Source organism: Oncorhynchus mykiss, chromosome 6 (genome assembly GCF_013265735.2).
Source record: "Oncorhynchus mykiss isolate Arlee chromosome 6, USDA_OmykA_1.1, whole genome shotgun sequence".
Taxonomy (NCBI): domain Eukaryota; kingdom Metazoa; phylum Chordata; class Actinopteri; order Salmoniformes; family Salmonidae; genus Oncorhynchus; species Oncorhynchus mykiss.
The window spans coordinates 80,192,068-80,209,567 of NC_048570.1; the positions used below are offsets into that span (position 1 = coordinate 80,192,068).

Here is a 17,500-nt window from a genome sequence, read left to right on the forward strand (position 1 = left end):
GTTTGTGTGTGTGTGTGTCTGTCGTGTTAGCGGTTCATGAGTCTTGTTTCCATTGTCTTGCAAGTATTAGTTCCCATGGTTACACTTGTGTGTCTTCTCTCCAGACTACCGTACAGGGCCGTGTTTTGCGTCTGTGAGTAACCAGATGTGCCAGGGCCAGCTGACGGGCATCGTGTGTACCAAGACGCTGTGCTGTGCCACCGTGGGGAGGGCATGGGGACACCCCTGTGAGATGTGCCCCGCCCAGCCTCACCCCTGCAGGAGAGGATTTATACCCAACCACCGTACTGGAGCTTGTCAAGGTACAGTAACACACCTGCGTTCAGTGTAGGTGTGTGTCTGTGTGTTCGTCTCTCCCTCTTTCTCCATCTTAACCCAGAGTAACCCCCCCCCTTACCCATCCAGAGGATTAGGTTAATTGGGTTAAATGAGGGCTGGGTGTCAGGGTACCTCCTGGGTAAAGAATGCCAGCAGACAGCCACCGCGGCGGGGCTGTCAGAGAAAGGAACACGGGTCAGTGGCAGCACCACGTGGGAGAGCAGCTCATTTCCGGTAACACAGCAATGGTACAGCCCCGACCCAGACCCAACAACATTACGGTCCAGTTCTGACCCAGAACAACATTATGGTCCAGCCCTGACCCAGAACAACATTATGGTCCAGTTCTGACCCAGACCCAACAACATTATGGTCCAGTTCTGACCCAGAACAACATTATGGTCCAGGTCTGACCCAGACCCAACAACATTATGGTCCAGCCCTAACCCAGAACAACATTATGGTCCAGCCCTAACCCAGAACAACATTATGGTCCAGTTCTGACCCAGAACAACATTATGGTCCAGCCCCGACCCAGACCAACAACATTATGGTCCAGTTCTGACCCAGAACAACATTATGGTCCAGCCCCGACCCAGACCAACAACATTATGGTCCAGTTCTGACCCAGAACAACATTATGGTCCAGTTCTGACCCAGACCCAACAACATTATGGTCCAGCCCTGACCCAGACCAACAACATTATGGTCCAGTTCTGACCCAGAACAACATTATGGTCCAGTTCTGACCCAGACCCAACAACATTATGGTCCAGTTCTGACCCAGACCCAACAACATTATGGTCCAACCCTGACCCAGAACAACATTATGGTCCAGTTCTGACCCAGAACAACATTATGGTCCAGTTCTGACCCAGACCCAACAACATTATGGTCCAGTTCTGACCCAGACCCAACAACATTATGGTCCAGCCCTGACCCAGAACAACATTATGGTCCAATTCTGACCCAGAACAACATTATGGTCCAGGTCTGACCCAGACCCAACAACATTATGGTCCAGCCCTAACCCAGACCCAACAACATTATGGTCCAGCCCTGACCCAGAACAACATTATGGTCCAGTTCTGACCCAGAACAACATTATGGTCCAGTTCTGACCCAGACCCAACAACATTATGGTCCAGTTCTGACCCAGACCCAACAACATTATGGTCCAGTTCTGACCCAGACCCAACAACATTATGGTCCAACCCTGACCCAGAACAACATTATGGTCCAGTTCTGACCCAGAACAACATTATGGTCCAGGTCTGACCCAGACCCAACAACATTATGGTCCAGCCCTAACCCAGAACAACATTATGGTCCAGTTCTGACCCAGAACAACATTATGGTCCAGTTCTGACCCAGACCCAACAACATTATGGTTCAGTTCTGACCCAGACCCAACAACATTATGGTCCAGCCCTGACCCAGAACAACATTATGGTCCAGTTCTGACCCAGAACAACATTATGGTCCAGGTCTGACCCAGACCCAACAACATTATGGTCCAGCCCTAACCCAGAACAACATTATGGTCCAGTTCTGACCCAGAACAACATTATGGTCCAGTTCTGACCCAGACCCAACAACATTATGGTCCAGCCCTAACCCAGAACAACATTATGGTCCAGTTCTGACCCAGACCCAACAACATTATGGTCCAGTTCTGACCCAGACCCAACAACATTATGGTCCAGTTCTGACCCAGACCCAACAACATTATGGTCCAGTTCTGACCCAGATCCAACAACATTATGGTCCAGCCCTGACCCAGACCCAACAACATTATGGTCCAGTTCTGACCCAGAACAACATTATGTTCCAGTTCTGACCCAGACCCAACAACATTATGGTCCAGCCCTGACCCAGAACAACATTATGGTCCAGTTCTGACCCAGAACAACATTATGGTCCAGTTCTGACCCAGACCCAACAACATTATGGTCCAGCCCTGACCCAGAACAACATTATGGTCCAGTTCTGACTCAGACCCAACAACATTGTGGTCCAGCCCTAACCCAGTTCAACATTATGGTCCAGTTCTGACCCAGAACAACATTATGGTCCAGTTCTGACCCAGACCCAACAACATTATGGTCCAGCCCTGACCCAGAACAACATTATGGTCCAGTTCTGACCCAGACCCAACAACATTATGGTCCAGCCCTGACCCAGACCCAACAACATTATGGTCCAGTTCTGACCCAGAACAACATTATGGTCCAGCCCTGACCCAGACCCAACAACATTATGGGCCAGCCCTGACCCAGACCCAACAACATTATGGTCCAGTTCTGACCCAGACCCTACAACATTATGGTCCAGCCCTGACCCAACAACATTATGGTCCAGTTCTGACCCAGACCCAACAACATTATGGTCCAGCCCTGACCCAGACCCAACAACCTTATGGTCCAGTTCTGACCCAGAACAACATTATGGTCCAGCCCTGACCCAGACCCAACAACATTATGGTCCAGCCCTGACCCAACAACATTATGGTCCAGCCCTGACCCAACAACATTATGGTCCAGCCCTGACCCAATAACATTATGCTCCAGCCCTGACCCAACAACATTATGGTCCATTATGGTCCAGCCCTGACCCAATAACATTATGGTCCAGCCCCGACCCAACAACATTATGGTCCAGCCCCGACCCAACAACATTATGGTCCAGCCCCGACCCAACAACATTATGGTCCAGCCCCGACCCAACAACATTATGGTCCAGCCCCGACCCAACAACATTATGGTCCAGCCCCGACCCAACAACATTATGGTCCAGCCCCGACCCAACAACATTATGGTCCAGCCCCGACCCAACAACATTATGGTCCAGCCCCGACCCAACAACATTATGGTCCAGTTCTGACCCAACAACATTATGGTCAAGCTCTGACCCAACAACATTATGGTCCAGCCCCGACCCAACAACATTATGGTCAAGCCCCGACCTATACCCAACAACATTATGGTCCAGCCCTGACCCAACAACATTATGGTCCATTATGGTCCAGCGCGGACCCAACAACATTATGGTCAAGCCCTGACCCAGACCCAACAACATTATGGTCCAGCCCTGACCCAACAACATTATGGTCAAGCCCTGACCCAACAACATTATGGTCCAGCCTTGACCCAACAACATTATGGTACAGTCCTGACCCAGACCCAACAACATTATGGTCAAGCCCTGACCCAACAACATTATGGTCCATTATGGTCCAGCGCTGACCCAACAACATTATGGTCAAGCCCTGACCCAGACCCAACAACATTATGGTCCAGCCCTGACCCAACAACATTATGGTCAAGCCCTGACCCAACAACATTATGGTCCAGCCCTGACCCAACAACATTATGGTCCAGCCCTGACCCTGACCCAACAACATTATGGTCCAGCCCTGACCCAACAACATTATGGTCCTGCCCTGACCCAGACCCAACAACATTATGGTCCAGCCCTGACCTAGACCCAACAACATTATGGTCCAGCCCTGACCCAACAACATTATGGTCCAGCCCTGACCCAACAACATTATGGTCCAGGCCTGATGGTCCAGTGAAGAGACTATAGGTGGCTGTTATCAAGCTGGACAGAGTGAGGAGACTATAGATGACTGTTATCAAGGCTGAGGCCTGAGGACAGGAGCTGAGACCTGAGGACAGGGGCTGAGGCCTGAGGACATAGGCTGAGGCCTGAGGACAGAGGCTGAGGCCTGATCAAGCTGGACAGAGTGAAGATATTATAGATGACTGTTATCAAGCTGGACTGAGTGAAGAGACTATAGATGACTGTTATCAAGGCTGAGGCCTGAGGACAGGAGCTGAGGCCTGAGGACAGGGGCTGAGGCCTGAGAACAGGGGCTGAGGCCTGATGACAGAGGCTGAGGCCTGAGGACAGGGGCTGAGGCCTGAGGACAGGGGCTGAGGGCCTGAGGACAGGGGCTGAGTGCCTGAGGCTGAGGATAGAAGCTGAGACCTAAGGACAGGGTCTCTTTTTCTCTATTCTACCCTCTCTTCTCTCTCTCCTCGTCTGGCTGAGGGACGTAGCATAGCAGAGGCTGTACTCTGATTTACTACTCCCTGTGTGTGTGTGTGTGTGTGTGTGTGTGTGTGTGTGTGTGTGTGTGTGTGTGTGTGTGTGTGTGTGCATATGCATACAGAGCAAGGTTGGGATGGTAAGTGTTTGGAAGAGTGAGTGTGTGAGCTCAGACATACACAACCCCAAGAGAACTCTAAACAAGAAGATCTCACGTACTGGGACGATCTCCACCCTGCTCTAACGCACTGGGACGATCTCCACCCTGCTCTAACGCACTGGGACGATCGATCTCCACCCTACTCTCACTCACTGGGACGATCTCCACCCTGCTCTCACTCACTGGGACTATCTCCACCCTGCTCTAACGCACTGGGACTATCTCCACCCTGCTCTAACGCACTGGGACGATCTCCACCCTGCTCTCACTCACTGAGACGATCTCCACCCTGCTCTCATGCACTGGGACGATCTCCACCCTGCTCTCACTCACTGAGACGATCTCCACCCTGCTCTCACTCACTGAGATGATCTCCACCCTGCTCTCATGCACTGGGACGATCTCCACCCTGCTCTCACTCACTGAGACGATCTCCACCCTGCTCTCATGCACTGGGACGATCTCCACCCTGCTCTCACTCACTGAGACGATCTCCACCCTGCTCTCATGCACTGGGACGATCTCCACCCTGCTCTCACTCACTGGGACGATCTCCACCCTTCTCTCACTCACTGGGACGATCTCCACCCTGCTCTCATGCACTGGGACGATCTCCACCCTGCTCTCACGCACTGGGACAATCTCCACCCTACTCTAATGCACTGGGACGATCTCCACCCTGCTCTCACTCACTGGGACGATCTCCACCCTGCTCTCACTCACTGGGACGATCTCCACCCTGCTCTCACTCACTGGGACGATCTCCACCCTGCTCTCATGCACTGGGACGATCTCCACCCTTCTCTCACTCACTGGGACGGACTGTGTATTCTGTTCATTTGTATGAGTGTGGGTGTATGTGGGTGGGTGTATGAGTGTGGGTGTATGTGGGCGGGTGTATGAGTGTGGGTGTGTGGGTGTACAGTATGAGTGTGGGTGTATGTGGGTGGGTGAGTATGTGGGGATGTGTGAGCGTGTGTGTTTGTTTTTGGTTTTACTAACCTTATGGGGACCAGAAGTCCTAGGGTTAGGGTTAGGGTTAGGGTTAGGGTTAGGGTTAAAATTAGGGATAGGGTTAGGGGTAAGGGTTAGGGTTAGATTTATGGTTAGGGTTAGAATTAGGGTTAGGGGTAAGGGTTAGGGTTAGGCATAGGGTTAGGGGTTTGGTTTAGGGTTAGAATTAGGGATAGGGTTAGGGGTTAGGTTCAGGGTTAGAGTTTGGGGTTAGGGTTAGGGATTAGGTTTAGGGTTAGGGTAAGAATTAGGGATAGGGTTAGGGTTAGGGGTAAGGGTTAGGGGTAAGGGTTAGGGTTAGGGTTAGAGGTTAGGGTTAGGGTTAGAATTAGGGATAGGGTTAAGGGTTAGGGGTTATGGGTTAGGGATTAGGGTTAGAGTTTGGGGTTAGGGTTAGGGATTAGGGTAAGGGTAAGAACTAGGGATAGGGTTAGGGGTTAGGTTTAGGGTTAGAGTTTAGGGTTAGGGTTAGGGGTTAGAATTAGGGATAGGGTTAGGGGTTAGGTTTAGGGTTAGAGTTTGGGGTTAGGGTTAGGGGTTAGGGTTAGAATTAGGGATAGAGTTAGGGGTTAGGTTTAGGGTTAGAGTTTGGGGTTAGAGTTAGGGGTTAGGGTTAGAATTAGGGATAGGGTTAGGGGTTAGGTTTAGGGTTAGAGTTTGGGGTTAGGGTTAGGGGTTAGGGTTAGAATTAGGGATAGGGTTAGGGGTTAGGTTTAGGGTTAGAGTTTGGGGTTAGAGTTAGGTTAAGTGTTAGGGTTAGTAAAAATAGGGTTTTGATTGGGAATACATTGTTTGGTCTCCACAAGGATAGTAAAGTAAACATATGTGTGTATACTGTGTTGCTAACAGTGTGTTCTGTGTGTGTAGATGTGGATGAGTGCCAGGCCATCCCAGGTCTGTGTCAGGGTGGGAACTGTATCAACACTGTGGGATCCTTCCAGTGTAAATGTCCTGCTGGACACAAGTTCAATGAGATCACACAGAAATGTGAAGGTAAGACCACACACACACACGCACGCACACACACACACATGCGCAAGCACACACACATGCACACACACACATGCGCGCGCATACACACACACACACACAAGTCAGACTCAGACTCATACTTACATGTATATCAGAACATTTAAAGGTCATTTAAAGGTCATATTTTGTCAGAAGCAAATATTCAGTGTAAGGAGTCAACTTTACTCAGTATAAGGAATATGTTTATTCAGCATACAGTTAGTGTTCACTCTGAACGTCCTCAGGGCTACTGTGTCACATCCACTAGATACAATGTACTTCTTTCATTTCTCCCTGTCACCCAGACTCTGGGATTTCAAATAACTTTGTTAGTTTGACATTCCCTAATTGTATCCGGTAAAAGCCAGAGTTGAAAGGCGTTTGGGATGAGTTGTGGTTGTTGCAGCGTCAGTCAGGATGTTATAATGATCAGTGTAGGGAAACAGACCACACACATCCCCTACATCACTACCTCCATACACTACTCTGACATTATCCCTCATTAAATCAAACCTGCTCTCTACTTTCTCTAAGCCACTTCATTTCATTTGATTGAATTGAATCAGAGCAGACTTCATCTGGTTTAATGTACATTTAAAGGAGCAGATTGAACTACAGATCTAACTCTCTTCATGTCAGTGTGAGGACCTACCCTTGGTGAGGGCTGAATAGAGACACATTCATCTATGGTCGTCCTAGCAGAGTGGTACAGAATGCAGACACATTAATCTATGGTCGGCCTAGCAGAGTGGTACAGAATGCAGACACATTCATCTATGGTCGTCCTAGCAGAGTGGTACAGAATGCAGACACATTCATCTATGGTCGTCCTAGCAGAGTGGTACAGAATGCAGACACATTCATCTATGGTCGTCCTAGCAGAGTGGTACAGAATGCAGACACATTCATCTATGGTCGTCCTAGCAGAGTGGTACAGAATGCAGACACATTCATCTATGGTCGTCCTAGCAGAGTGGTACAGAATGCAGACACATTCATCTATGGTCGTCCTAGCAGAGTGGTACAGAATGCAGACACATTCATCTATGGTCATCCTAGCAGAGTGGTACAGAATGCAGACACATTCATCTATGGTCGTCCTAGCAGAGTGGTACAGAATGCAGACACATTCATCTATGGTCGTCCTAGCAGAGTGGTACAGAATGCAGACACATTCATCTATGGTCGTCCTAGCAGAGTGGTACAGAATGCAGACACATTCATCTATGGTCGTCCTAGCAGAGTGGTACAGAATGCAGACACATTCATCTATGGTCGTCCTAGCAGAGTGGTACAGAATGCAGACACATTCATCTATGGTCGCCCTAGCAGAGTGGTACAGAATGCAGACACATTCATCTATGGTCGTCCTAGCAGAGTGGTACAGAATGCAGACACATTCATCTATGGTCGTCCTAGCAGAGTGGTACAGAATGCAGACACATTCATCTATGGTCGTCCTAGCAGAGTGGTACAGAATGCAGACACATTCATCTATGGTCGTCCTAGCAGAGTGGTACAGAATGCAGACACATTCATCTATGGTCGTCCTAGCAGAGTGGTACAGAATGCAGACACATTCATCTATGGTCGTCCTAGCAGAGTGGTACAGAATGCAGACACATTCATCTATGGTCGCCCTAGCAGAGTGGTACAGAATGCAGACACATTCATCTATGGTCGTCCTAGCAGAGTGGTACAGAATGCAGACACATTCATCTATGGTCGTCCTAGCAGAGTGGTACAGAATGCAGACACATTCATCTATGGTCGCCCTAGCAGAGTGGTACAGAATGCAGACACATTCATCTATGGTCGTCCTAGCAGAGTGGTACAGAATGCAGACACATTCATCTATGGTCGGCCTAGCAGAGTGGTACAGAATGCAGACACATTCATCTATGGTCGCCCTAGCAGAGTGGTACAGAATGCAGACACATTCATCTATGGTCGTCCTAGCAGAGTGGTACAGAATGCAGACACATTCATCTATGGTCGTCCTAGCAGAGTGGTACAGAATGCAGACCTGGGCTCAAATACATTTACTCCTGAGGTGCTGACCTGTTGTACCCTCGACAACCACTGTGATTATTATTATTTGACCCTGCTGGTCATCTAGGAACATTTGAACATCTTGGCCATGTTCTGTTATAATCTCCACCCAGCACAGCCAGAAGAGGACTGGCCACCCCTCATAGCCCCTCATAGCCTGGTTCCTCTCTAGGTTCTGGCCTTTCTAGGGAGTTTTTCCTAGCCACCGTGCTTCTACACCTGCATTGCTTGCTGTTTGGGGTTTTAGGCTGGGTTTCTGTACAGCACTTTGTGACATCAGCTGATGTAAGAAGGGCTTTATAAATACATTTGATTTGAAATCATTTAGCGTTTGTTGAGCGTTTGTTGAGCATTTGTTGAGCGTTTGTTGAGCGTTTGTTTTAGCCTTGTCTGGAGTTCCAGGTGGGTGGGGGTTGTGACTTTCCTATTTGCTCCGTTGCTAAAGGCTCAATCAAGCACAGATACAGCTTTTGAAATTATTTTCAGTACCCAGGTCTGAGAGCATGGCCGTCCCTCTGTTTCAGTACTATTTGAACCCAGGTGTGAGAGCATGGCCGTCCCTCTGTTTCAGTACTATTTGAACCCAGGTGTGAGAGCATGGCCGTCCCTCTGTTTCAGTACTATTTGAACCCAGGTGTGAGAGCATGGCCGTCCCTCTGTTTCAGTACTATTTGAACCCAGGTGTGAGAGCATGGCCATCCCTCTGTTTCAGTACTATTTGAACCCAGGTGTGAGAGCATGGCCGTCCCTCTGTTTCAGTACTATTTGAACCCAGGTGTGAGAGCATGGCCGTCCCTCTGTTTCAGTACTATTTGAACCCAGGTGTGAGAGCATGGCCATCCCTCTGTTTCAGTACTATTTGAACCCAGGTGTGAGAGCATGGCCGTCCCTCTGTTTCAGTACTATTTGAACCCAGGTGTGAGAGCATGGCCGTCCCTCTGTTTCAGTACTATTTGAACCCAGGTGTGAGAGCATGGCCGTTACTCTGTTTCAGTACTATTTGAACCCAGGTGTGAGAACATGGCCGTCCCTCTGTTTCAGTACTATTTGAACCCAGGTGTGAGAGCATGGCCGTCCCTCTGTTTCAGTACTATTTGAACCCAGGTGTGAGAGCATGGCCGTCCCTCTGTTTCAGTACTATTTGAACCCAGGTGTGAGAGCATGGCCGTCCCTCTGTGGAACACCAGAAGACGGAGGTTATATTATGACTGTCCTGTTAAAGAACCAGACTCTTCAGAATAAAAACCTGCTCTGAGTGTTTCCTTGAGACTTACATGAATAAAGCCTTATTCTAGCAGATATTAAAACTGTGAATAATATTGGCCCATTAACAAAGAAGACAGACAAGTTGTAACAGGACTGATTCAGACCAGCAGCCAGAGCAGGGTTGCTTTTCAGTGTTCTGCAGGGTTTGTAGTGCTAATTTGCAGGGTAAAAGTATGCACGGTTTTATGCCCAGAAATAATGTCAGGAAAACTGGCCTGTGTCAAAACCGTTTCAGATATATTTCTGAACTGCCATGGATGTGAAATACAGTCAGTGGTTAGCTGTCTGACAAACACTCCAATATACACTACAATAAACACTCCAATATCCTGTGACACAGTTCTTCACATTGTCATGGCTAACGTGTTGAAGCCGCGCTCTTAAACGCTGCAGTCCAGTCCACTTTAGTCTTGTCACAGTTGATTATCACCACAGTTGTTGTCTGTATGTCTACATGCTGTGAAACACATTGCAATTTGGTAATAATAACGATTTATGCCTCTCCTCTCCTCTCCTCTCCTCTCCTCTCCTCTCCTCTCCTCTCCTCTCCTCTCCTCTCCTCTCCTCTCCTCTCCTCTCCCCTCCTCTCCTCTCCTCTCCTCTCCTCTCCTCTCCTCTCCTCTCCTCTCCTCTCCTCTCCTCTCCTCTCCTCTCCTCTCCTCTCCTCTCCTCTCCTCTCTCCAGATCTAGATGAGTGTTCTAGCATCCCAGGTCTGTGTAGTGGAGGAGAGTGTTCCAACACGGTGGGCAGTTACTTCTGCAGGTGTTCTCAGGGCTACTACACTCCAGTGGATGGCTCCAGGTGTATAGGTAAGCCTCCTCCTCCATACTGTACCAGCAGCCTGGTTTTACTCTGCTCTCTACCTGGAACTCTACCAGCTGTTGTTTACTCTGCTCTCTACCTGGAACTCTACCAGCGGTTGTTTACTCTGCTCTCTACCTGGAACTCTACCAGCTGTTGTTTACTCTGCTCTCTACCTGGAACTCTACCAGCTGTTCTTTACTCTGCTCTCTACCTGGAACTCTACCAGCTGTTGTTTACTCTGCCCTCTACCTGGAACTCTACCAGCTGTTATTTACTCTGCTCTCTACCTGGAACTCTACCAGCTGTTGTTTACTCTGCTCTCTACCTGGAACTCTACCAGCTGTTCTTTACTCTGCTCTCTACCTGGAACTCTACCAGCTGTTGTTTACTCTGCTCTCTACCTGGAACTCTACCAGCTGTTATTTACTCTGCTCTCTACCTGGAGCTCTACCAGCTGTTGTTTACTCTGCTCTCTACCTGGAACTCTACCAGCTGTTGTTTACTCTGCTCTCTACCTGGAACTCTACCAGCTGTTCTTTACTCTGCTCTCTACCTGGAACTCTACCAGCTGTTGTTTACTCTGCTCTCTACCTGGAACTCTACCAGCTGTTGTTTACTCTGCTCTCTACCTGGAACTCTACCAGCTGTTCTTTAGCCAGCCAGAGAGAGAATGTCAGAGAGGGAGAGACAGAGAGAGAGAGAGAGTCTGGTCCCTGTAAGTCAATAAGTCTGGTAATGAGGAGCCTTTAGCACTACAGTCTGCTAGGCTGGCCACGGCTCAACTCTCTCTCTCTCTTGCTCTCCTCTCTCTCCCTCTCTGTGTATCTTTCTCTCTACCCCCTCTCTCTTCCCCCGTCCTTCCTCACTGGCTGAGGCAGAGAGCAGAGGGAAGAGAGAGGGGAGTTGAACGTTGTCCAGACTTCCAGCCGTTAGTATTTAGGTCAGTAGTCGCTTCACTCTAATTCCACTACAATGAGCTATTTTCTCTGAATGCAGAGTGAAGGAGAACAGAGTAGAGGAGATGGGGGGTGTAATGTCACACTGTGCTCACTGTGCATACCTGCATACCTCCTTCTTCCTGCTGCTTCATTATAGGAGCTGCGAAAGAGCTTTCTCTCTCTGTCTCTCTCTCTTTCAGTCTCTCTCACCCTCTCGCTGTCTCTCTCTCTCTCTCTCCCTCTCTCTCTCTCTCTCTCTCTCTCTCTCTTTCTGTCTCTGGCTAATGCCTTAAACACAACTCTGCACACCATGAGAGACCATGCAGACAGACAGGTCTGTTAGTATGGAGACCAGACAGACACTTCTTCTGTTGCCATTTGTCTGTTTTCCACCTCTGCTTTCTTCTACCTCTGCTAGCACATCATTCTGCTTCTCAGCACAGCTGATCTATTGACAATAATAAACCCAGCATGGGTAGACAAGGGGGCTGGAGAAAGAGAGAAACAGGGAGACAGACAGGGAGACAGACAGGGAGTCAGACAGGGAGACTAGGATAGTGATATACTGGATGTATCCTGACTAGACAGGACCATGGAGAGACAGACAGGGATACTGATATACTGGATGTATCCTGACTAGACAGGACCATGGAGAGACAGTCAGGGATAGGGATATACTGGATGTATACTGACTAGACAGGACCATGGAGAGACAGACAGGGATACTGATATACTGAATGTATCCTGACTAGACAGGACCATGGAGAGACACACAGGGATACTGATATACTGGATGTATCCTGACTAGACAGGACCATGGAGAGACACACAGGGATACTGATATACTGGATGTATCCTGACTAAACAGGACCATGGAGAGACAGACAGGGATACTGATATACTGAATGTATCCTGACTAGACAGGACCATGGAGAGACACACAGGGATACTGATATACTGGATGTATCCTGACTAGACAGGACCATGGAGAGACACACAGGGATACTGATATACTGAATGTATCCTGACTAGACAGGACCATGGAGAGACACACAGGGATACTGATATACTGGATGTATCCTGACTAGACAGGACCATGGAGAGACAGACAGGGATAGGGATATATGATATTCTCTTGTCTGAAGGAGACATCACGTCAGACTGGTTTGTACACACACTTTCTGTCTCAGGTGCCTCTGCGTAGTCACACAGTGTGGAGGAAGCATTCAGTTTTGCGTGTGTGTGTCTGTGTGTGTGTGTATGCTTGTGCGTTTGTGTGTGCCAATGAGAAACAGCAATGGTCCACTGGCCAGGGGGTTGATGACCGTGCGTGTTAGGAACATGCACACACATCCTCGCCAACACACACACACACACACACACACACCAGGAACTCCCCTCCAAATATGTCCAGAGAGAGCAGTAAATCAGGACCATATCGGTTCAGTCCGACTCACAAAGGATCCGGCAGGAATTTGGGTCAGAGTGGTCAAATTGACACACACACACACACACACACACACACACACACACACACACACACACACACACAGTCCCCCAGGAGAGGATGTTTGTGAGGAAGGAATGTTCGCTATGAGCCTTCCGCTCCACAGAGAGAGCTGGACCAGACATATCTATCTGCTTCCCACCAATACTATACATTAATATGAACATCAACAAGCTCTGGCCCTGTGTTGAGATGTTTGTCCTCTTCCCTCCTTTATCCCCTCCTCTCTCTCTCCCTCCCTCTCCTTCCCCTCATCTTCCTCTGTCTCTCTTCCTCTCTCCCCCTTCTCTCCCATCCTCTCTCCTCTTTCCTCACTCCCTTCCCCTCACCCCACTTAACTCAGAATCCCAATAGCCTGTTCTCTCTCTAGATATCCATGGTGGGTATTTCTAGGATGTGTTTGGCATAAACACGTGTTGTCTGGTTTTGTCTCTCTCCAGATGCCCGGGGTGGGTACTGCTATGCCAGCCTGCTGAACGGGCGTTGTGCCAACCAGAACTCCCAGCTCCTGACCAAGATACAGTGCTGCTGTGACAGTGGGCGCTGCTGGTCAGACGGGTCCAGTCCTGAGTTGTGCCCCATGACAGGGACTGGTAGGTACTGACCCAGTACTCATGTCCAATCAGCAATCATTTTCACTTTAGCTGTAGATGTTTCTTCTCTATTTCGTCATATTTCTATGTGTCTCTCTCTCTGCTCTAGATGAGTACCAGAAGCTGTGCACACAGGTGCAGACCAGTCCAGGGGGGGGGCCTCTCCCAGGCGGGGGAGGGACTCTCCCAGGCGGGGGAGGGACTCTCCCAGGTGGAGGAGGGCCTCTCCCAGGTGGAGGAGGGCCTCTCCCAGGCGGGGGAGGGGGAAGACCAGGAGTTCCCCAGGTCCCAGGTATCTACCCAAGACCACCCTACCCAGGACCACCAATCCCTTTCCAGCCTCCGCCTGGACCAGGTCAATACCCTGGACCCAGTAAGTAGTACCCTGACCTCTTACCCCTCACCTCTCACCCCTGAAGCCTCCTCACATGTTAAGATCAGAGTCATATTAAAATCTTAATGGTTAAGAAATCCTTCAGTAGTGGGTCAACATCATTACTAGAGGTGCATGTGTAATGAAGTGTCTCTTATGACTATGAATGTGGTAATGTGGTAACCCCTCTTTCTGTCTCTCACCCCCCTTTTCTCTCTCCCTCTCCCTCTCTCCTTTCCCCCTCTCCCCACTACATCCCTCTCCCTCATCCTCTCCCTCCCTCTCCTTCCCCCTCTCCCCACTACATCCCTCTCCCTCATCCTCTCCCTCTCTCTCCTTTCCCCCTCTCCCCACTACATCCCTCTCCCTCATCCTCTCCCTCTCTCTCCTTCCCCTCTCCCCTCTACATCCCTCTCTCCTCCCCCTCTCCCCTCTACATCCCTCTCTCCTCCCCCTCTCCCCACTACATCCCTCTCCCTCCCTCTCCTTTCCCCCTCTCCCCTCTGCATCCCTCTCCCTCATCCTCTCCCTTCCTCTCCTTTCCCCCTCTCCCCTCTACATCCCTCTCCCTCATCCTCTCCTTCTCTCTCCTTTCCCCCTCTCCCCACTATATCCCTATCCCTCTCTCTCCTTTCCCCTCTCCCCTCTACATCCCTCTCCCTCATCCTCTCCCTCTCTCTCCTTTCCCTCTCTGCCCACTATATCCCTCTCCCTCTCTCTCCTTCTCTCTCCTTTCCCCTCTCCAATCTACATCCCTCTCCCTCATCCTCTCCCTCTCTCCTCTCCCTCTCTCCCCACTATATCCCTCTCACTCTCTCTCCTTCTCTCTCCTTTCCCCTCTCCCCTCTACATCCCTCTCCCTCATCCTCTCCCTCTCTCTCCTTTCCCCCTCTCCCCACTATATCCCTCTCCCTCATCCTCTCCTTCTCTCTCCTTCCCCTCTCCCCTCTACATCCCTCTCTCCTCCCCCTCTCCCCTCTACATCCCTCTCCCTCATCCTCTCCCTCTCTCTCCTTTACTCCTCTCCCCTCTACATCCCTCTCCCTCATCCTCTCCCCCTCTCTCCTTCCCCCACTCCCCTCTACATCCCTCTCCCTCATCCTCTCCCTCTCTCCTTTCCCCCTCTCCCCACTATATCCCTCTCCCTCTCTCTCCTTCTCTCTCCTTCCCCTCTCCCCTCTACATCCCTCTCCCTCATCCTCTCCCTCTCTCCTTTCCCTCTCTCCCCACTATATCCCTCTCACTCTCTCTCCTTCTCTCTCCTTTCCCCTCTCCCCTCTACATCCCTCTCCCTCATCCTCTCCATCTCTCTCCTTTCCCCCTCTCCCCACTATATCCCTCTCACTCTCTCTCCTTCTCTCTCCTTCCCCTCTCCCCTCTACATCCCTCTCCCTCATCCTCTCCATCTCTCTCCTTTCCCCCTCTCCCCACTATATCCCTCTCACTCTCTCTCCTTCTCTCTCCTTCCCCTCTCCCCTCTACATCCCTCTCCCTCATCCTCTCCATCTCTCTCCTTTCCCCCTCTCCACACTATATCCCTCTCACTCTCTCTCCTTCTCTCTCCTTCCCCTCTCCCCTCTACATTCCTCTCCCTCATCCTCTCCCTCCCTCTCCTTCCCCTCTCTCCTCTACATCCCTCTCCCTCATCCTCTCCCTCTCTCTCCTTTACTCCTCTCTCCACTACATCTCCCCCTCCAGTCATCCAGACCCAGAACATCAGTACCAGCATTACTAACATGTGTGCGGTATTCAGGAACCTGTGTCTGAACGGCCGCTGTGTCCCCTCCCCTGGAAGCTACCGCTGTGACTGTAACATGGGCTTCAGACTAGACTCACGAGGAGAGTGTATCGGTGAGGGATGGATCGATGGAGGAGGGAGAGAGGGATGGGGAGGGAAAGGGCAGGAGGGTGAGGGGAGGAGGGAGAGAGGGATGGAGGATGGAGGGAGGGATGGGGGAGGGAGAGGGCAGGAGCGTGAGGGGAGGAGGGAAAGAGGGATGGAGGATGGAGGGAGGGATGGGGAGGGAGAGGGCAGGAGGGTGAGGGGAGGAGGGAGAGAGAGATGGGGAGGGAAAGGGCAGGAGGGTGAGGGGAGGAGGGAGAGAGGGATGGGGAGGGAAAGGGCAGGAGGGTGAGGGGAGGAGGGAGAGAGGGATGGAGGATGGAGGGAGGGATGGGGAGGGGAGGAGGGAGAGAGGGATGGAGGATGGAGGGAGGGATGGGGGAGGGAGAGGTCAGGAGGGTGAGGGGAGGAGGGAGAGAGGGATGGAGGAATGAGGGAGGGAGAAGGCAGGAGGGGGAGGGTGAGAGGGATGGACGAGGGAGGGAGAGGGCCGGAGGGTGAGGGGAGGAGGGGGAGGGTGAGAGGGAGGAGAGAGGAAAGGTGAGGGGAGGAGGGAGAGAGGGATGGAAGAGAGAGGAGAGAGGGAGGGAGAGGGCAGGAGGGTGAGAGGGATGGAGGAGGGAGGGAGGGAAGGAGGGAAGAGGGAGAGAGAGAGAGAAAGAGAGAGAGAGGGAGAGGGAGGGTGGTAGGGACAGATGGACAGAGTTTGGTTCTTACGAGTGTGCTTGCTCTCCAGATGATGATGAGTGTGCGCGGAACCCGTGTGTGAACGGAGAGTGTGTGAACACGGCTGGATCCTACTTCTGCCAGTGTCCTGCTGGCTTCCAGTCTACTGCTACCAGGACCGAGTGCAGAGGTAACACACACACAACTGTACACACACACACATACACAAACACAGAGTGGTGAGAATATCATGTCCTGTGTGTGTTTCAGACCTGGATGAGTGTGTGGCAAACGGTCGTATCTGTAACAACGGAAGGTGTGTGAACACTGAGGGGAGCTTCCACTGTGTCTGCAACGCCGGCTTTGAGATCTCTACTGACGGGAAGAACTGTCAAGGTCTGTCTCAAACACACCTCTGTTGATCTCTGTTGATCTCTGTTGATCTCTGTTGGTCTCTGTTGGTCTCTGTTGATCTCTGTTGATCTCTGTTGATCTCTGTTGATCTCTGTTGATCTCTGTTGATCTCAGTTGATCTCTGTTGGTCTCTGTTGATCTCTGTTGATCTCTGTTGGTCTCTGTTGATCTCTGTTGATCTCTGTTGGTCTCTGTTGGTCTCTGTTGATCTCTGTTGATCTCAGTTGATCTCTGTTGATCTCTGTTGATCTCTGTTGATCTCTGTTGATCTCTGTTGGTCTCTGTTGGTCTCTGTTGATCTCTGTTGATCTCTGTTGATCTCTGTTGATCTCTGTTGGTCTCTGTTGATCTCTGTTGATCTCTGTTGATCTCTGTTGGTCTCTGTTGGTCTCTGTTGATCTCTGTTGATCTCAGTTGGTCTCTGTTGATCTCTGTTGATCTCTGTTGGTCTCTGTTGATCTCTGTTGATCTCTGTTGATCTCTGTTG

General features: G+C 50.5%; 1 protein-coding gene across 4 annotated transcripts in view; it reads left to right on the forward strand.

Annotated features, from left to right (window-relative positions):
• LOC110526764 (fibrillin-1) overlaps positions 1-17,500 on the forward strand; it is a 151,353-nt gene that overhangs the window by 25,885 nt on the left and 107,968 nt on the right. For all 4 annotated transcript variants that reach the window (XM_036981025.1, XM_036981024.1, XM_036981027.1 and 1 more), the window contains exons 7-14: positions 105-302; positions 6,413-6,538; positions 10,559-10,684; positions 13,565-13,717; positions 13,827-14,090; positions 15,789-15,941; positions 16,670-16,789; positions 16,870-16,995. In XM_036981025.1, the coding sequence (XP_036836920.1) occupies positions 105-302; positions 6,413-6,538; positions 10,559-10,684; positions 13,565-13,717; positions 13,827-14,090; positions 15,789-15,941; positions 16,670-16,789; positions 16,870-16,995 (1,266 nt within the window). The remainder of the gene's footprint in view (positions 1-104; positions 303-6,412; positions 6,539-10,558; positions 10,685-13,564; positions 13,718-13,826; positions 14,091-15,788; positions 15,942-16,669; positions 16,790-16,869; positions 16,996-17,500) is intronic.